At 40.0% G+C, this 16,157-nt stretch overlaps 1 protein-coding gene across 1 annotated transcript; it reads right to left on the bottom strand.

Annotated features, from left to right (window-relative positions):
* Positions 1-656: 656 nt before the first annotated feature.
* LOC139732075 (uncharacterized) lies at positions 657-15,238 on the bottom strand. The gene is made up of 11 exons (XM_071642950.1): positions 14,862-15,238; positions 13,918-14,125; positions 12,958-13,168; positions 12,293-12,468; positions 11,284-11,553; positions 9,022-9,234; positions 8,159-8,264; positions 7,034-7,171; positions 6,244-6,342; positions 1,837-1,928; positions 657-875 (listed from the first exon to the last, which is right to left on the bottom strand). Exons 1-11 carry the CDS (start codon positions 15,236-15,238, stop codon positions 657-659), a joined length of 2,109 nt encoding a protein of 702 aa, XP_071499051.1.
* Positions 15,239-16,157: the final 919 nt, after the last annotated feature.

Here is a 16,157-nt window from a genome sequence, read left to right on the forward strand (position 1 = left end):
ATAACATGAGCAGCTCAATATAAGGACTGCCGATCAAATATTGTCGTCTAACTTTTCAAGTCTTCCAGCTAAAAGCAGTGCTTGTAAATTGTGAATCCCTCAAATAGAATTGAGTCAATAATCATCATGTATAAGTAGTGAAGATTCTTTAAATATTCGCAGTATACTCAGGAGGCTTTAGATGCTACAAGACTTGCTGACAAAAAGAGGCGATATTATTTTTTAAAAAAAATTTTATTGTTGCATAAACCAATGGGATAATTGTGATGGTGAAATGATAAAGTCACTCCTTTGTCTGATTTGCATATCAATATGTGACAATGCCGAATCGAGGCAAAACATTGAATTTCATGATAGCATTACGTTCCTATACGGTATAGGCCTACTCTTTTTTTTTTTGTGTGTGTAAGATTTTAATGAACCCGTCCATGCACTGTTCTCTTCTTGGACTGTGCATTTCACAAGTAGATTTACCAGTTAAAAAACGAGCAAATGAAAATATTGTTTCTTCTGGCGAGAAAAAAGGGAGAAAATTTTCTCCTCTTTAAGGATATCATCCCAAATAATTGAAAAGAAAACGAAAACTACCAACTACAGAACGAAAATAAGCAAGCAAACAAACAAACAAACAAGCAAACAAAAAGCGGATGATTTCCTCAAAACGAACCCCCGCCGCTCGACGACGAGGATTGGAACCGGCGGATCTGGATACGGCCCGTATACTTCTGCTGGTACATGTGCTGGTACATGTGCTCGTACTTGTGCTCGTGCAGTGACGGCTCGCCCAAGCGGCTGGACGGGTCGATCAGCGGAACGATGGAATGTTCGAAGTTATCCTTGCCGTTCAGCCAATACGTGATCAACATCCCCTTGCCCTGTTGTCGTCCACGACGATGCGATGTCGTCAATGATGAAAAATACGAAGTCGTTGATAGCGATGCGAAGTCGTCGTTATGGACATAATTTCGTCGATGACGATACGATGTCGACCATGCCATGGTCGTCATGGCCACCATCATCGCCGTGGAGAAGGATCGAAATCAAACAACAATAAGGCATATCATTAGAGACTCATGAGATTTTGATACGAGCTTTCACCTCATTTTGATCACCCTGGCATTATTTCAAGTCTGTATCTAAAGAGAACTTCAACATGATTTTGTTCAATGTGACAATCTGCTGTCTTTAACACGGAAAAGTCGCATATCAATTCTAGTGACCCTAATTACCCGGTTCTCACCTTTCATCAGAATCTCCATTAATTCATCCTTACCTTTTTTTCACTCAAAATCTAAATCTTGGACATAATATTATGTCCATAAATGAGGATAATTAACCTACATTCTGTATGAACATGAAACGCGTGTCTTTTCGTAATTAAGAAGAGTATATAATTAGCGACGAAAATTTGCATAGTCGTATTTGTATATTGTGATCACGAGTCTTCCTGTGTGTTTTTTTGTTGTTGTTTTTTTTTTAGCTTTGTGGGTTGTTTTTTTTTAATTGTTTTTGCAAAGTTCCTTAGGGAACAGGAACGTGTTGAGGAAAATTCTGACATCTGTTTGGTTCTGCGTAACTTCTATGTCTCACGTTTTGATGGCTGCTTAATTGTTATTTTTCTACAATCCAAGCATTCCTAGCATTTGGGGGTTTTCTAAATTGACGCGTTCATCGTCTTACCAGTGTCCTTTCTTCACTAAGGATTATAATGTTAAATTCAATAACAACAACAATTACAACAACAACAACAACAACAACAAAAGCAGCAGCAACATCAACATAGAGAACAAAAGTTGCGCTTGGGGGAGAAAGCGAAGAATGCAACAAGAACTGCACCTTTATCTCAATTTCTCCTCTCCGAATGACCTTATAGCCTCCAAGCGTGTTCAGGGCTTCACACGTCTCGCTGCTAATTTGCACACGGCCCGCTATTTGTACATGGAGGGGAAAACAACAACAACAACAACAATATAACAACATATCAGCAGGCGATTCTTTTAGTTATGACGTAAATGATGTTAATGACAACATAATGAGTGAAAGCTCTATAGCTTATCACATACCAAGTATTTCACAGTTTCACTTAATGAACACCTACTGGCTAATAATCAAGCAGTGAATAATATTATAATAATCAAAATAATGATCAATGAGATAATCGATATGATAGGCACAACGTGTAAGTTGGTCCTAGCTGTGATGTAAAGAAATAATGTAAAGAAGCAGATTTCCCTTTCTTGCGATTGGCCACGAAAAACGATCAATCGAACATGCATGCCTTGTCTATGATTGGCATATTACATTCTTTCAAGAATGAATCGAGTAAAAATAAATCTGCTCACGGCTATATAAAAAGACAGAAGAAGATTAAAGCGATGCAATGCTCTGCTTTTCTCAAACTGATAAGGAAAATTTGCTTTTACTCTAATTTTGGATCTGATGTCTTCGTTCGGTAACCGAACAATGGCTAATAGGTTGATTGCTTTGCGTCATGCGGGAACTTAGCTTTCGATAGGCAGTTGGGAAAAAGATCATGATGGCTGTTGTGTTATTGAGAGTGAAACTCGAACCATTTATTGTCAATGATAGTTGCTATCTAGTTTTTCCGTGTCTGCACGATTGTACGATGCAAGTCTAAAGAATACAGCATCTCTAAGACATATCCCACCTTACTCCCGCCCTTTCTCTCTCTGCTTCGCCCACTATTAGACAGGCGAAAATCCACAATCTCCGCTCAGCTGCTCAGCCTGTTCACAATATGTCATGATTCATATGGCAGGGCTCGACACTAACTTTTTTGTTTGGTGGCCCGATGGGGCCACCAAAATCCTCAATTTCAAATTTTTGGTGGCCCGAGAGAAAAATTTGGTGGCCCCCCCCCCCCAAAAAAAAAAAAAAAACAATAAAAAAAACATTAAAAGTCCTGTTTTTTTTTAATGAGTCAAATATCTAAGTTTTATCCAGTCATAGTAAGAATTGGAAGTAGAACATACATCTACTCATAAATAAACCTCAACAAACTCGCAACACTCACTCTCAGGCACTTATTCAGTCCTTTTCATCCATCCTTTAAACAAATATAACTGCTAATTTCCGGCGCAAAAAGTTACGAATTAATTGACGTACTTTTCAAAAAAATTTGGTGGCCCGAGGCGGGCCACCAAATTTGCCCTTTTTTGAAATTTGGTGGCCCGACTTTCAATTTTGGTGGCCCCGGGCCACCGGGCCACCGTTAGTGTCGAGCCCTGCATATGGCCAATACCACAGGTCAATGTCAATACACGTGACACCTGAGAACAATGTCTGCTGCTTATCTCAAAACCTAGCAGATACGTCGTCTTTCTACGCAATAATTAAGATTACACCTGTTCACAATCTCAGGTGTCCACTTTAAACACCGTGTGAAAACCCTTATAGGAACATGTCTGGCGCATGTACGCAGGCGTAAATGCCGGCGTCACCCATACACCGTGTTGAAGAGCACGCAAACTAGGTGTAATTACACCTATACACCATCTAAAGTTAGTGTCTATTCGTATACATGTACTGGTCAGAACATATGTGCATGATTGACTGTCTAATTTCTGCATTTATTAACTGAGCAATGGAAATAAAGGTGTCTTGCCTGAGGACACTGACGCCGGTGCCGACAAAGTAAAACCAGCCAATTCGTATTAGTTTGAACAATCGAGGTTTTACACACCAAACACACCAGCCCTTTGGTTTAAGTCTTATACTAATTTAATGTGACAAACCAACCAACGTAAGCACAAGGAAAAATTACACACCAAATTATGTTAGTGAAGATCAGCATGTATTTTTCATGAACTTTTCTTTTGTGTAATATTCCATTCACTCTAAATGTTTTATTATCCCACCTTTAAATCATGTATTTATGCCATACTCTTACGTCATCATCTATACCTTCATACCCACTTGAATCTCTACAATTTTAGTCGTTGTTCTCCCAAAGTCCTTACTTGTGGTAGGTAATGATATTGTTGCAACATGCGGCCTTTCTGTATTTTATTTAGTAACATTCATTTGATGGGTTTTTTTTAATCGGTTCCCCAGCTATAGTATGGTCTAAGAAATATATGTATTCTATAGTTCCCCTAATCTGATTTTCAAGGGACCCGCCGCTGTACAAGCTTGCTTTTACGTATCAGGCCCTATCATATTTCTTGCATTATGACCATAGCTCAACTCTCGTGTATACAGACCTTGTGTTAAGACAAACTTTTGCACATTTCGGTGAAGTTTCATCTTATTCATGTTTTTGTATGATTTTCGTATTGTGTAATCATACTTCTTTGCTATTTGTGAAAAATATGAAGAAAATGGAAATGGAAATTTTTGTCTTTAATGTCCGCTGATAAAAAGAGCATTGCACGGCATGTGACGTAATTAGAAGAATAAAATTGTTAGAGGGGGTGATAATGATGATCTACTTTCGAAAATCCTTTGACATCAGTCTTACCTTTGGTTGTTTTGCTTGAAAAAACAGAAAAACTACAGCTATTCATGTCTCAGCTCTAAAGGACGTCTTAACTGCAATAGGTCGCTGTCCTATTATACCTATTGAAGCGTTTTGTGTCCTTGGTTGTTGTTGTTATTTTTTCACCTTCTCTCAAACCTACTTAACCAACATATTTATAAGGGCATGGACCTGATAAGGGCCTTTTGTGGTTGAAAGGAAACTTATCCCGCACTTTCTCGTGCTACAAATCGTAAAAGAACTCAAGATGATACACAATGTTACGTAACACAACGTCGTTATGTGGGGTCATTATGGCATAGTGGAAAAGTCGCATGACATGCAATCGGAGGTCCTGAGTTCGGATCCCATCAATAGCCTACCGTATAGGCACTTGGTCAGCGGACATAGGCTGTGTCCTTGGACAATATGTCTTTACCCGACGTGTTCCTCTCGACCCAGTATCAATAGGTAGGCCTACCTGGCAACACTATAGGGTAGTAATAAGTTTTGGTAGAGCAGTGGCAACACTGAAGAGAAACCCTTGATAAAGGAGACCACATTTTTATCTTATCATCATTTCTCCTTGTTGGAGAAAAGTGTCCCGTGGTGCTCAACACTTTAAGTCGTTACATCCAAATTCACGCCAGATTTTGTAGGAATATCAAGAACAAATCGGCAGCCGCGAATTCGAGTGGGATCCCTCCGCTTCTCACGCAATCACTATGATAATGACACATGACCTTCATTCTACTTCGTACAGCCTAATTTATTCAGAATCATGTCTGGGGTTGTACACCTGCCACCGATCAGAGAACGCCACTTGTCGAGTCCATTCAACCAATCGTCTTTGAAATTCCAGACATGATTCCGAATAAATTAGGTTTAGTACTTCGTAGAATTATGATTAAACTTCAATGTTAAATTGCATTCAAATCTCGTTTAATCTGTCAATTAAAAATGTGATGCCATATCATCTTAATCCACTCCTTACTTTTGCCAATTGTTCGTGTTTTTTTTTTATTCTTTGATTGTAGGTCTGTTCCTTGTTCGTCTAAATTGCTGACTTTTTTTGGGGGGGGGGGGAAGGGGGAACTTTGTACAGCTTTGCTCTTGTTTCTGCTTTGCCTTTGCTTTCATTCGAATTCTTACGTTGAATGACCGTTGAATGGCGTGTGAAGGGGTCTGATAATGACACACATTTCTGTACCCCTTCACACTTTACACAGCATAATCAGATAGTTATCCCAGGATCTGTTGGACATGATCGCGGATGTCAAATCTCGAGCTCCCCTGTTCAAGTTTCACGGCAGCAGCAGTGGTTTGCCCTATGGATAAGGCTTTTAATCCTCATTGCTTTGTCCTTCGGAGTGACCTAAAACAGATTTGGTAGTTCCACATTTTTCTTTTTTTTCTTTTTTTTTTGCCATTTGAAGCGTATATAGCACGGAAAAAGGGAGATACAATAATTGCAACGATAACATTAAGATAAAATTGATGATAAACGTCATGATGATAACGATATCATCATTATTGTTGTTCCTAATGACAAAAACATTGACAATTATATCAATAATAATAATAATAATAATAATAATAATAATAATGATAATAATGATGATAATAATAATAATAATAATAATAATAATAATAATAATAATGATAATAATAATAATGATAATAATAATAACAATAATAATAATAATAATAATAATAACCATAATGATAATAAGATAGTGATATCAAAACATATCGTTAACTCTTACGAGCACCAGTAGTCTGCATTCGAGACGCGGTGTTGACGGTATCGCCGAAAAGACAGTAACGCGGCATCTTCAGACCAACCACGGCAGCTACGACTGGGCCTGGAGAAGAGTGGGTCAAAACTAACAAAGTAAGAGCGGGTATTAGATAATATTCATGTTTACATCGAACTAGGTCTGGAAATAAATCGTTTACATCAAACTAGGTCTAGAAATAAACTATTTCCATAAGTATTTCTTAGGACTTCCTAAATTTTATATCGCATCTAAAAAATCATGGCCTTTATCTGCGTTGTGGGTTATCCTGCAGATATCTGGTCTAAACAACCGACTCAGGCATACAGAATAGAGATATTCTCGTTTTCGTTTGCAATCTTCAGGTATTGTCTTTATTCTCTTATGGCCAAAAGAATCTTGCCTGGGATTTTAATCAACATCGTCACTAAAGTTATGTTTGTTTGTTTGTCTGTTTGTTTGTTGTTGTTGTTGTTGTCGTCGTCGTCGTTGTTGTTGCTGTTTTCTCAAGTTTGGAACGACATGAACATATCGCACATATTTGTTGTTGATGATGATGACGTTGTTGTTGTTGTTGTTGTTGTCGTCGTTGTTGTTTTCTCAAGTTTGGAACTACATGAACATATCGAACAAATTTTTTGTTGATGATGATGATGTTGTTGTTGTTGTTGTTGTTGTTGTTGGTGGTGGTGGTGGTGGTGGTTTTTTTTTCTCATGTTTGCAACGACATGAACATATCGAACACCCCCTCGGTGGCGTCGCGTCGGTGGTTGCTCACCCGTATGGATTCCTACGCGGATCTTCAGCTTCTTGTTTCTCTTGTGCGGTACCTCAAGGAAACTGATGTGGTACTGGAGATCGAGAGCGACCGTGGCCACCTCGCCAGCGTGCTCGTTGCCGTTTCGCTCGGGGAGGCCTGTGGGACAAAAAACAGGGAAATCACGTTGCGTCAACCTGCTTATACATCCTTTGCAATGATGACTGTGATAATGGTGGTGCTGATGATGACTATCTCAAGAATCGTAATAATGATAATCATTATGTAAATCATAATCAATATCTTGATAATGATTACGATCATCATCAAAACTATCACTATGTCGCACAATTACTCTTGTCATTTTCATTGCTGTTGTCTCTTCAAGATATTTGCTTTTCCAATGACAGCCTTCTCCACTCCAATCCCACAATAAATTCTGCCATGATTCAGTCAGATCACCGTTGATTTCCTTTATCCCGTAGCTCTACATAAAGATCTCTTTTAATTTTGTTATCAGTCTATCAAACTCGTAACTTTAGTTTGTTTGAATATACCGTTAAAGTACGTCTTGTTGTTTTCGTAAAATCTGAATGTATGTTGATATTATGAATATACAGTATCTTGCTAACATTGCTGTTACAACCGATCATCAACGATAACATGAATAAGTTATCATCATGTGATAAGTAATGAATAAAGAAAATCAAAATCATCTTTTTAAAAGATCTCTTTAATGAGAATAACATTTACTAAAGTGGAGTAGACGCTGTATAATTTCTTACTGCTGTGTAGGCTACTTTTCTGGTCTCCGATTCCGTGGATTCAGGTTGGTACATCTTTTTTTTTTTCTTTTCCATTTCACATTCGAAATAACAGGAATGAAAGAAAGAACACTGACACAACGTAGTAGACAGTTTGTGGTGCTGATACAAATCGACTGAAATGGCCATACACGAAGAATGTCACAACAAACAAAGCATGGTATTCTCAGGGTTTTAAAAAAAACCAGAGTAGCTGTAATCAGACTTGTGTGTAATGAAGCGCAAACAATATGAAACGTTTATCGCTTTGAATTGACGTTCACACGGGTGAACTAATTAGATTATCGACATCGTCCCATATTACAACAGACGGTCAGCATACCCGAGGCAAGCATGTAGGTTTCGTTGATGGTTTCGACCTTGTAGACGTCGTAGTGCTCGATGCGGGAGTCGAACACCAGATACAGTCCGTTCAACATTTCGACCACCTGATGGCGATAAACGTTTTGAATGGACAGACATAGACAAACTTGAAATATAAGTTAGGGCAGTCTGTGATATTATGAGTACACCTAATTAGATATAGCATCGTACGGGTATCTTTACATTGCATTCTTCTTTTTTCTGTCAGATGACACTCGCCTCGGCTGATTACATTTTCTACCTTTGTTGTAAGAATGAAAGGACCAAATTAGTCAAATTCTTATAATTTTGCCATAAGAAGCACCACTTTCTTTCTCTGCTTTTTATATGAATAAGTTTAGTAAACACAGCATATATCTTCAGGAATTAATATTATAAGTAGAAAAAGGAATCTCCTGTGCGCCATTTGTAGTTCAAAAAGTTTTTTTTCATCATTATTAACGAGGGTGTTGTTATGTTGTTATAATTCATGTCGATTTTGTTTGCAAAGACTTATCATTTATATACGCTGACGAAGGCCCGAGGTGGGCAGAACATTTTGTTATAAAAACCTTGTTGGAACTACAAATGGCGTACTCGAGACTCCTTCTCTTGCTTATAATGACATTCGAAGTCCAACACGTGGAAAATTCCAAGATGTTCAGAAAATAATGTACATAATCATTATTTGAAAAGGGCAATATTATCTGTCGAAAGACAAACATACAAACAAACAAACACACACACACACACACACACACACAAACAGACATATAAATATTGAACCTAAGGACAATATCAGCGAAGAATAATAAAAAAGAAAACAGTCCTCACGCGACGGACCTGCATCGGCGTGCTCTCGGCGCAGAGCTGACTGAAGCCGGTGATGTCGGCAAAGAAGACGGTGGCGCTGTCGTACCACTCGGCCTGGACGATGTGGCCGTGCATGAGCTGGTTGGCGACCGTCTCGGGCAGCATGGAGTACAGCAGCCAGTTGGCGCGCTTTTTCTCCGTGTTCAGGGCCTTCATCTGAGTCGCCAGCGAGAGGGCACAATTCTACCACAAGAAGTGACGATAAGTATGGAAGTACAAGTAGCATGTTGATATAGTGATGACAATGATAATCAAAATGATGATGATAACGAAGATACATAACAATATGAATTATTATTATCATAATTTCTACTACTACATACTACCACTACTACTACTACTATTACTACTACTACTACTACTACTACCACTACTACTATTACTACTACTACAGCCACTACTACTGTTACTACTACTACTACTACTACTACTACTGCTGCTGCTGCTGCTGCTGCTGCTACTATACTACAGGTGCCACCACCACTTCTACTACGACTATACTCACTATATAATATATAATAATATAATAATAAGGTCTTATTTACCCAGGATAGCCTCTTCAGTGTTGCCACTGCTCTACAAGAGGGCCATGCTATTATTATTACCCTAGCATTGCCAGGTACCCATTTATACACCTGGGTCGAGAGGGACACAGTGGGTAAAAACATCTTGTCCAAGGACGTAAGCACTGGGCGGGATTCGAACTCGGGTCCTCCGATCGGGAGTCGGGAGTCTTATCCACTATGCCACAGTGCCCCCACTATCATCATTATTATCATGAATCTAGTGACATTGATACTTTTATGTATAAAAAAATTAACGCTGTTGATAAGGGCAAGAAGTGCCTACAATGATTAGACAGTTTATGTCCTGATTTTTTTTTATTGAAATCTATTTCACACACATGACACAAAGAAACTTCTGTCTAAAAGACTATAGTGTTCTCCACTATAACACGAAGCGATCAAAATAATGATTAATTTTCCTTACGTCCACTCTTGTAGAATACTTATAAACTCATATCCGAAGATGAAATTCGTAAAATGTATATCTTCCTTATTCAATCTATAAACATGTACCTCAAGATCGTTCGATTTACGATTTTACACTTTCAATGGACAAGATATCTCTCAGAGATTTTATTCAGTCTGATATTTTAGTATTATGCGCGCAATGTGTAATTTCTAATGCAATTTGTCTAATCCTGGGTTTAATCCAGCTTACATTCGTGTTTTACACAGTGAGGGGAAAACCGATTGTGTACACAAGCGGTCTGTTTTACGGTCTGGCTCAGGCGGAATTGTGCCGTTTGATGCTTCCCATTTGAAGGAGTCGCATGAATAACGGTAAGAATATCTGTGTCCTCGTGGTGCCTTGTGATGCATTGCAGAGTTTGGAGCCAGTCTGGTGCTAAAAGAAACTATTCCGGCAGAACTTTGTTCTGCACCAACAGGTACTTGTATCTTTACTCTCCATTCACAAGGCCGTTGAGTTCGGGCGAGATGCCGATTCTTTCACCGGAGTGACCTTTTCTTGATGCTTCTTAAGGGCGTAACCGTTATAAGCTCTTAAGCTCCTGTGTGTGGCCTTTGACTCACTGTCAAGCTTTTTACCTTATCAAAATAAGAGACTATAGAGTGTATTGAAATCTTCTCAAATGAATGTCCTTGGTTTTTTTTTCATCTCATTCAGATGAAGCACTGTAGAAACGTAGAAAGTGGGGGTATATAGGAGGAGTCATTGAGTAACTCTCACCTCCCTGCTGCTACCGCAATTGCATCGTCGACGAATAGTCATAGTTTTTGTTTGGGACTCATAGCGACCCTTTAGTGTTTTTAAGTCAATGGAGGTGCCGGAGCATGTATAAACAAAATCAATTCCCCGTATTATTCTACTTAGGCACTAAGCTCTCCTTGGGCAAGAGTGATTAGATTTTGCCCACAGCAATTTAGCGATTAACCTTGCTTAGTCGCCATGAAATGGCAATTCATTTCTATAGACTCCTGAAGCGACTATACTTGATGCAACCCCCCCCCCCAAAAAAAAGAGTCACATTTTGTAGTGGTCACGGGTATATAGCAGAAAAAGATAACATCGTGGCATCAACATTCATGAAATATTGATGAAAATGTATCACTAAGTAACTGGATGAACTTGCACCGTTTGCAAAGCTTGCAAAGCTTCAAACTGGTTGAGACCTGTCCAGTCAGTGACACAGATGTGACGCGTTACCTGAATAGTGGTAGTGAGCGTCCAGAAGGCGCGCAGGATGAGCGGGCACATGATGACGACGAGGATGACGAGAAAGATGCTGATGGCGATCGCCTTGGTGTCGTTCTCCATGTCGGAGTTGAGCTGCTCCAAGATGGTCTCGGCCATGATCTTCTGCAGGTTCTCCAGGATGTCGATGTAGACCGTCATCTTCTCCACCCACAGCGTGGCATCGGCAAAGTTCGGCTGACGGTCGTTCTTCTCGCTCTCGAGAATCTCCTCTCGCATCATCTGCGATCAAGTGCGATCAAACGCGATCGATCAAAATTAGCGGGTAAATGACATAGATAAAATTAGGGTTAAAGTTCGGGATAAGGGCTCGAAGGATATCAGGCTGAATGTTAAGTCTCGGATCAGGGTTTAGGCTAGGAATAGAGTGAAAGTGTGGGATGTTACACTTCATGATAAAATTGACGATGTTAAAGATCATAAGAGGCACCAATTACTAATTGATGATTATAAATACGCTTATATGTTGAAATGAATATGGACTGTCACATTATGACGAAAGGGCATTTGTGGATTTGAAATACGGCAATTTATTCTATCAATCTAGTGTAAGTTGTAAACGTTATCACATTATCACATTTCAGTTTCTCACTCTTTTCTTCATGATTTTACATTATAGTTGCAGAGAGAAACTCGTACACAAACTCTTAGATAGATTCAACTGACTTTAAGGTTAAGAAAATATAAAACGTTCGTCAAATTTGCACACGTTTATAAGCTATTTTTCGAGATTACTGAGAGAGATAATTAACACTTTTGTTTGCGTAATCATTTGATGATTATTTGTGATTGTAAGATATCGAAAGTTGTGATACTTGTATGTAATGTGTAAATGGATTACATCCTAAGTGAATCCATACTCACTGTGTTTAATTCTATTTCTTTTACGCGATACGATACTTTGCAATTTGAGAGCTGTAATAATTAACGATTAACAAAAGACACTCGCGATCAAACCTACCTCAATGACAGATGTAAAATCGGTTTGGTTTCCCACCAGTTCGTTGTAGAGGCTGCTGATGAGCGGTGCGTAGCGTTTCGACGCCTCGAAGTTCCAGGTGCCGACCGTGTACTTCTCGAGGTACCACACGTAGTCCTCGTGGCGGAGGAAGCCCCCGTGCGCCAGGAAGAGATAGCCTGAGGAAACAAGAGGAGATGTGGAGTACACTTGTTGTCATAGTAACCGTTTCCAGAGCAGCGTATTTCTGGCATCCACATGACTTTGATATTCTATTTACGTGATATAATGAAGAATAATGTGGTATAGAGATATATATCTTTATTTTTGAAGTCAAGAAACTGCTCAAATCTAGTGACATATATTTTGCGATTAAGGCACCGGCCCTTAGCTCATCAACGATCACCAGAAAGAGAGAGAGAGAGAGAGGGGGGGGGGGAGGAATTGAACAGGAAAAAGAGAAATAATACCGGCAATAATGGTGATCTTTTTGGTAACAACTTGGCACTGACTAAAAAAAAAATCAGAACAGAGAGTCTAGTGATCTATTAACAACTCCGATTACTTTCATCCAATTGAAGTAGAACTAATAAATAATGGGCAGCAAGTAAAAAGAAAACTGAGGGTTCTCCCCCCCCCCCCCTTTTCAATCCTGTCGCTGCGGTTACCTAGCGTTCGTTCGATTCCTATGTCCACAATACTGACGATAAGCAGCTGGTACGCCACCAACGTTCGCCAGAGGCCATTGCCTTCCGAGTTGCCCACGCTGTCGTAGAGCCAATCGATGAAGATGCGGAGCGGATCGGTGTAGAAGTCGATCTCGAGATGTGCCGTGGTGTTGAACCGATGCAGATGGCGCCTGTGATTGGCTAGGTGAGCCTTTTGGAGGCATTGTAGAGCGAGGGCAGCGTTTAAGTTGAAATCAAATCAAACTGAATCAACTCAAATCAAATGAAATTCTTCCCCTCACGAATGTTCTACTCTTCACGAAACTAGATACTGTGGTACTAAAGACGACTACAACGTATATTATCATAATATTATCGTTTTAATCATAATCATCTATCTTCTCTAACTATCACTGCAATCTCATATCATGATGATGCTGATCATCATCATCATCATCATCAATAAGTATAACGCACGCCCTCTAAAATTTCAAAAATAGAATTCCCAGTTGACATTACTCCTTGCATACGATTAAAATATCCCCACAGAAATTACAGCTTGTCACAGTTGACTCGAAATAATGAACTGTAATTTTCATATTCATACACCTAACTATCTATGACAAGGATAGATAATGATAAGAGTCATACCAATGATAATGAAGTGAAAGATAATCACAGTGATAACTATATCGAGAACTAACATGCGTACCTTTACATTTGATTTTACAGCGCTTTCAATTGACACAAGTCATTTAAATGCAAAATACTTGAAAGCAAACTGTACATCAAAGAAGCACCAAAACTGCCACAATGTCTCCATCCAACCTATTCTTTTTTCAAGGGTCCCCATACTCTCTTCTTTGCGCCTTCAATTGTCTTGCGCGATGACATTCTAATCGCCTCGCGGGCAATTACAAACAGCAACTGAAAGAACCTTTGATCAAGACTACGCCTCACCTGGAAGTCGCTCTTTTGGCGGAAGAACGGCAGCTCGTTGATGATGGTGGTCTCCACGGGCCAGTCCTGGAGCTCGTACAGCGCCATGTCCGTCAACTCGTAGGTCTCGGAGAGGAACTCCTTGTCTTCTGTGCCGATCACACTGACGTAGAGGGTGCTCATGTCCCGCTCTTTCTGGAGGCAGCTGAGCAGCACGCCGATGTCACGACTGTGATCGAATTATTCATCAAAGATATTAGTGTTACGTGGATGACGAGTTGTTTTGATTTCATTTTTATCTCAGAGAGCGTAGTGATAGATTATTTCTTTGTTGTTACTCTCCATAACTAAGATCAAATTCGATCTGCATCATAATCTGTGGATATCTGACATTCTGTCGTTGATTGTCATATTATGAACAAGACCAAAGAATAACAAGTGAGGCATGTGGTATGTGTTCCACTTTTCCTAAGTCACTACTAGTGCAATGAATTAAAGTTTTAGCTCAGTAAGTTGTTCCGCAGCCCGGTAAGCAGTAGGTGACAGGTCCAAATCCCTGGCTGATTCCTTGCATCTATACCTTCGAAGAGTAAAGCCCGCCGCACACTACGCGATTTTGCCCCGATTCACCGGTCTTAAGACCTTAAGACTAGAAGTGTGACGTCACAGTCTTGCCCTTTTCTGGTCATACGACTGGGTCTTAGCGCCAGTCGTAGAGATTTGACATGTTGAATTTCTACGACTAGTCGTAGGCTTTCAGCCATTCACAATGCAGTAAAATGCAAGCGCACGCAGTGCGCACAGCGCGCGCTGTACAGTCGGGTCGTATAGTGTGCGGTGTCCGGTCGTACGACTGGTCTTAAGATCCAGCTTGGCTTAAGACTTTAAGACCAGTCTGATCGTGTAGTGTGCGGTGGCCTTTACATGTAAAGAAACTTGTGTGACGCATCTGCAGTTATACAAACCTGAAGCGAATGACGTTTCTGACTTCCACGTTGACGATATTATCGCTGGCTATCTTGTGTAAGTCCATGACGGCTAGTATCGCGAGCGAGAATACCGGTATCGATATGAGGATCAGCATCTTTGCCAGCTGGATCCGCTTTCCGCGACGGGTGAGTGGGTTCTCTCGGCACTTCGCGATCTCGTTCGGGTGCAGCAGCAGGTCGCGAATGGTGTCGGACACCTGCGAGAGGGACCCGAACGAGAAGCGATGCCCGTCGAGAGTGTACCGATTTCCGTTTTCGATGAACTCCTCGTCTCGGAGTATGGAGATCGGACGGGGCTGGGTAGGCTGGGGACGATCTCCCCGATCACCTGCCAAGGCCGGACGATCAGGCATGGTCGAACGCCTATAGCGCTCTGCCGCTGGGAAAAACAACGTGGTTATTTTTGTTCTTGCTTGCTTCCCTCTTGCAGTTTTCTGAAAGAGACGGTCAAGTGATGCCGAAAAAAATATAAGTAACTGATAGAATTAGGTAACGGTTAGCTTAGTAAATCTACTGAAGATAAAAGAACAGGGGGTAATACATAGAAATCTGGCCTCGTTTTGTTGTTGTTGTTTTTGTTGTTTTTGTTATTCTTTAATACTAAAATTTGATATCTTAAAGTTTTTTTCATGACGGAATCAGAGGAGCATTCCGAGAGAGCAAACCTCCGCCAAGCAACTACTATGAGTAAGGTATCGCCATTTTGTAGGCAGTATCTCCAGCACAAACATAGAGGTATAGGAAAATCTATATACGTAATACATTTTGGTGAAAATTTAATCATCCATTGTTGAGTTATAGAAATACAGGGGAGAGATCGAGCTTACTTTACGTCCATTATGACTCCGTGAACTTTGACCCTTGATCTCATGACCCCAATTTAAGCGTTTCTTTCTTACATCATTATGAACACGCCCTGCAAATCTTGTGAAAATTTGTTTATCTGTTCTCGAGTTATCTTTTACACAAACAGATGGACAGACAGACATACAAAAGTAAGTAGAGGTTTCTCCTTCTGGCGGATGCAATGGAATCCAACTGCTCTTTGAATTTAAGGAAAACAAATACAAAATTTCTGTTAAGGATTTCCAATCTTACTATTTTTAGCAGTTGTTTACTCTAGTCATGGAAAATAGGAAAGGGAAAATTATTATGGAAAATGAATGATAAATCCCCCCCCCCCCGCAAAAAAAAAAAAAAAAAAATGCCTCGTGACCTTGAATTGGAGCGGACGCAAAAGTAGCCCAGAACCGACCGTGCGAACCCAGACGA

The sequence above is a fragment of the Diadema antillarum genome, unplaced genomic scaffold (assembly GCF_040938485.1).
Source record: "Diadema antillarum isolate AM-2024a unplaced genomic scaffold, OU_Dant_1.0 seq00000398_RagTag, whole genome shotgun sequence".
Classification (NCBI taxonomy): domain Eukaryota; kingdom Metazoa; phylum Echinodermata; class Echinoidea; order Diadematoida; family Diadematidae; genus Diadema; species Diadema antillarum.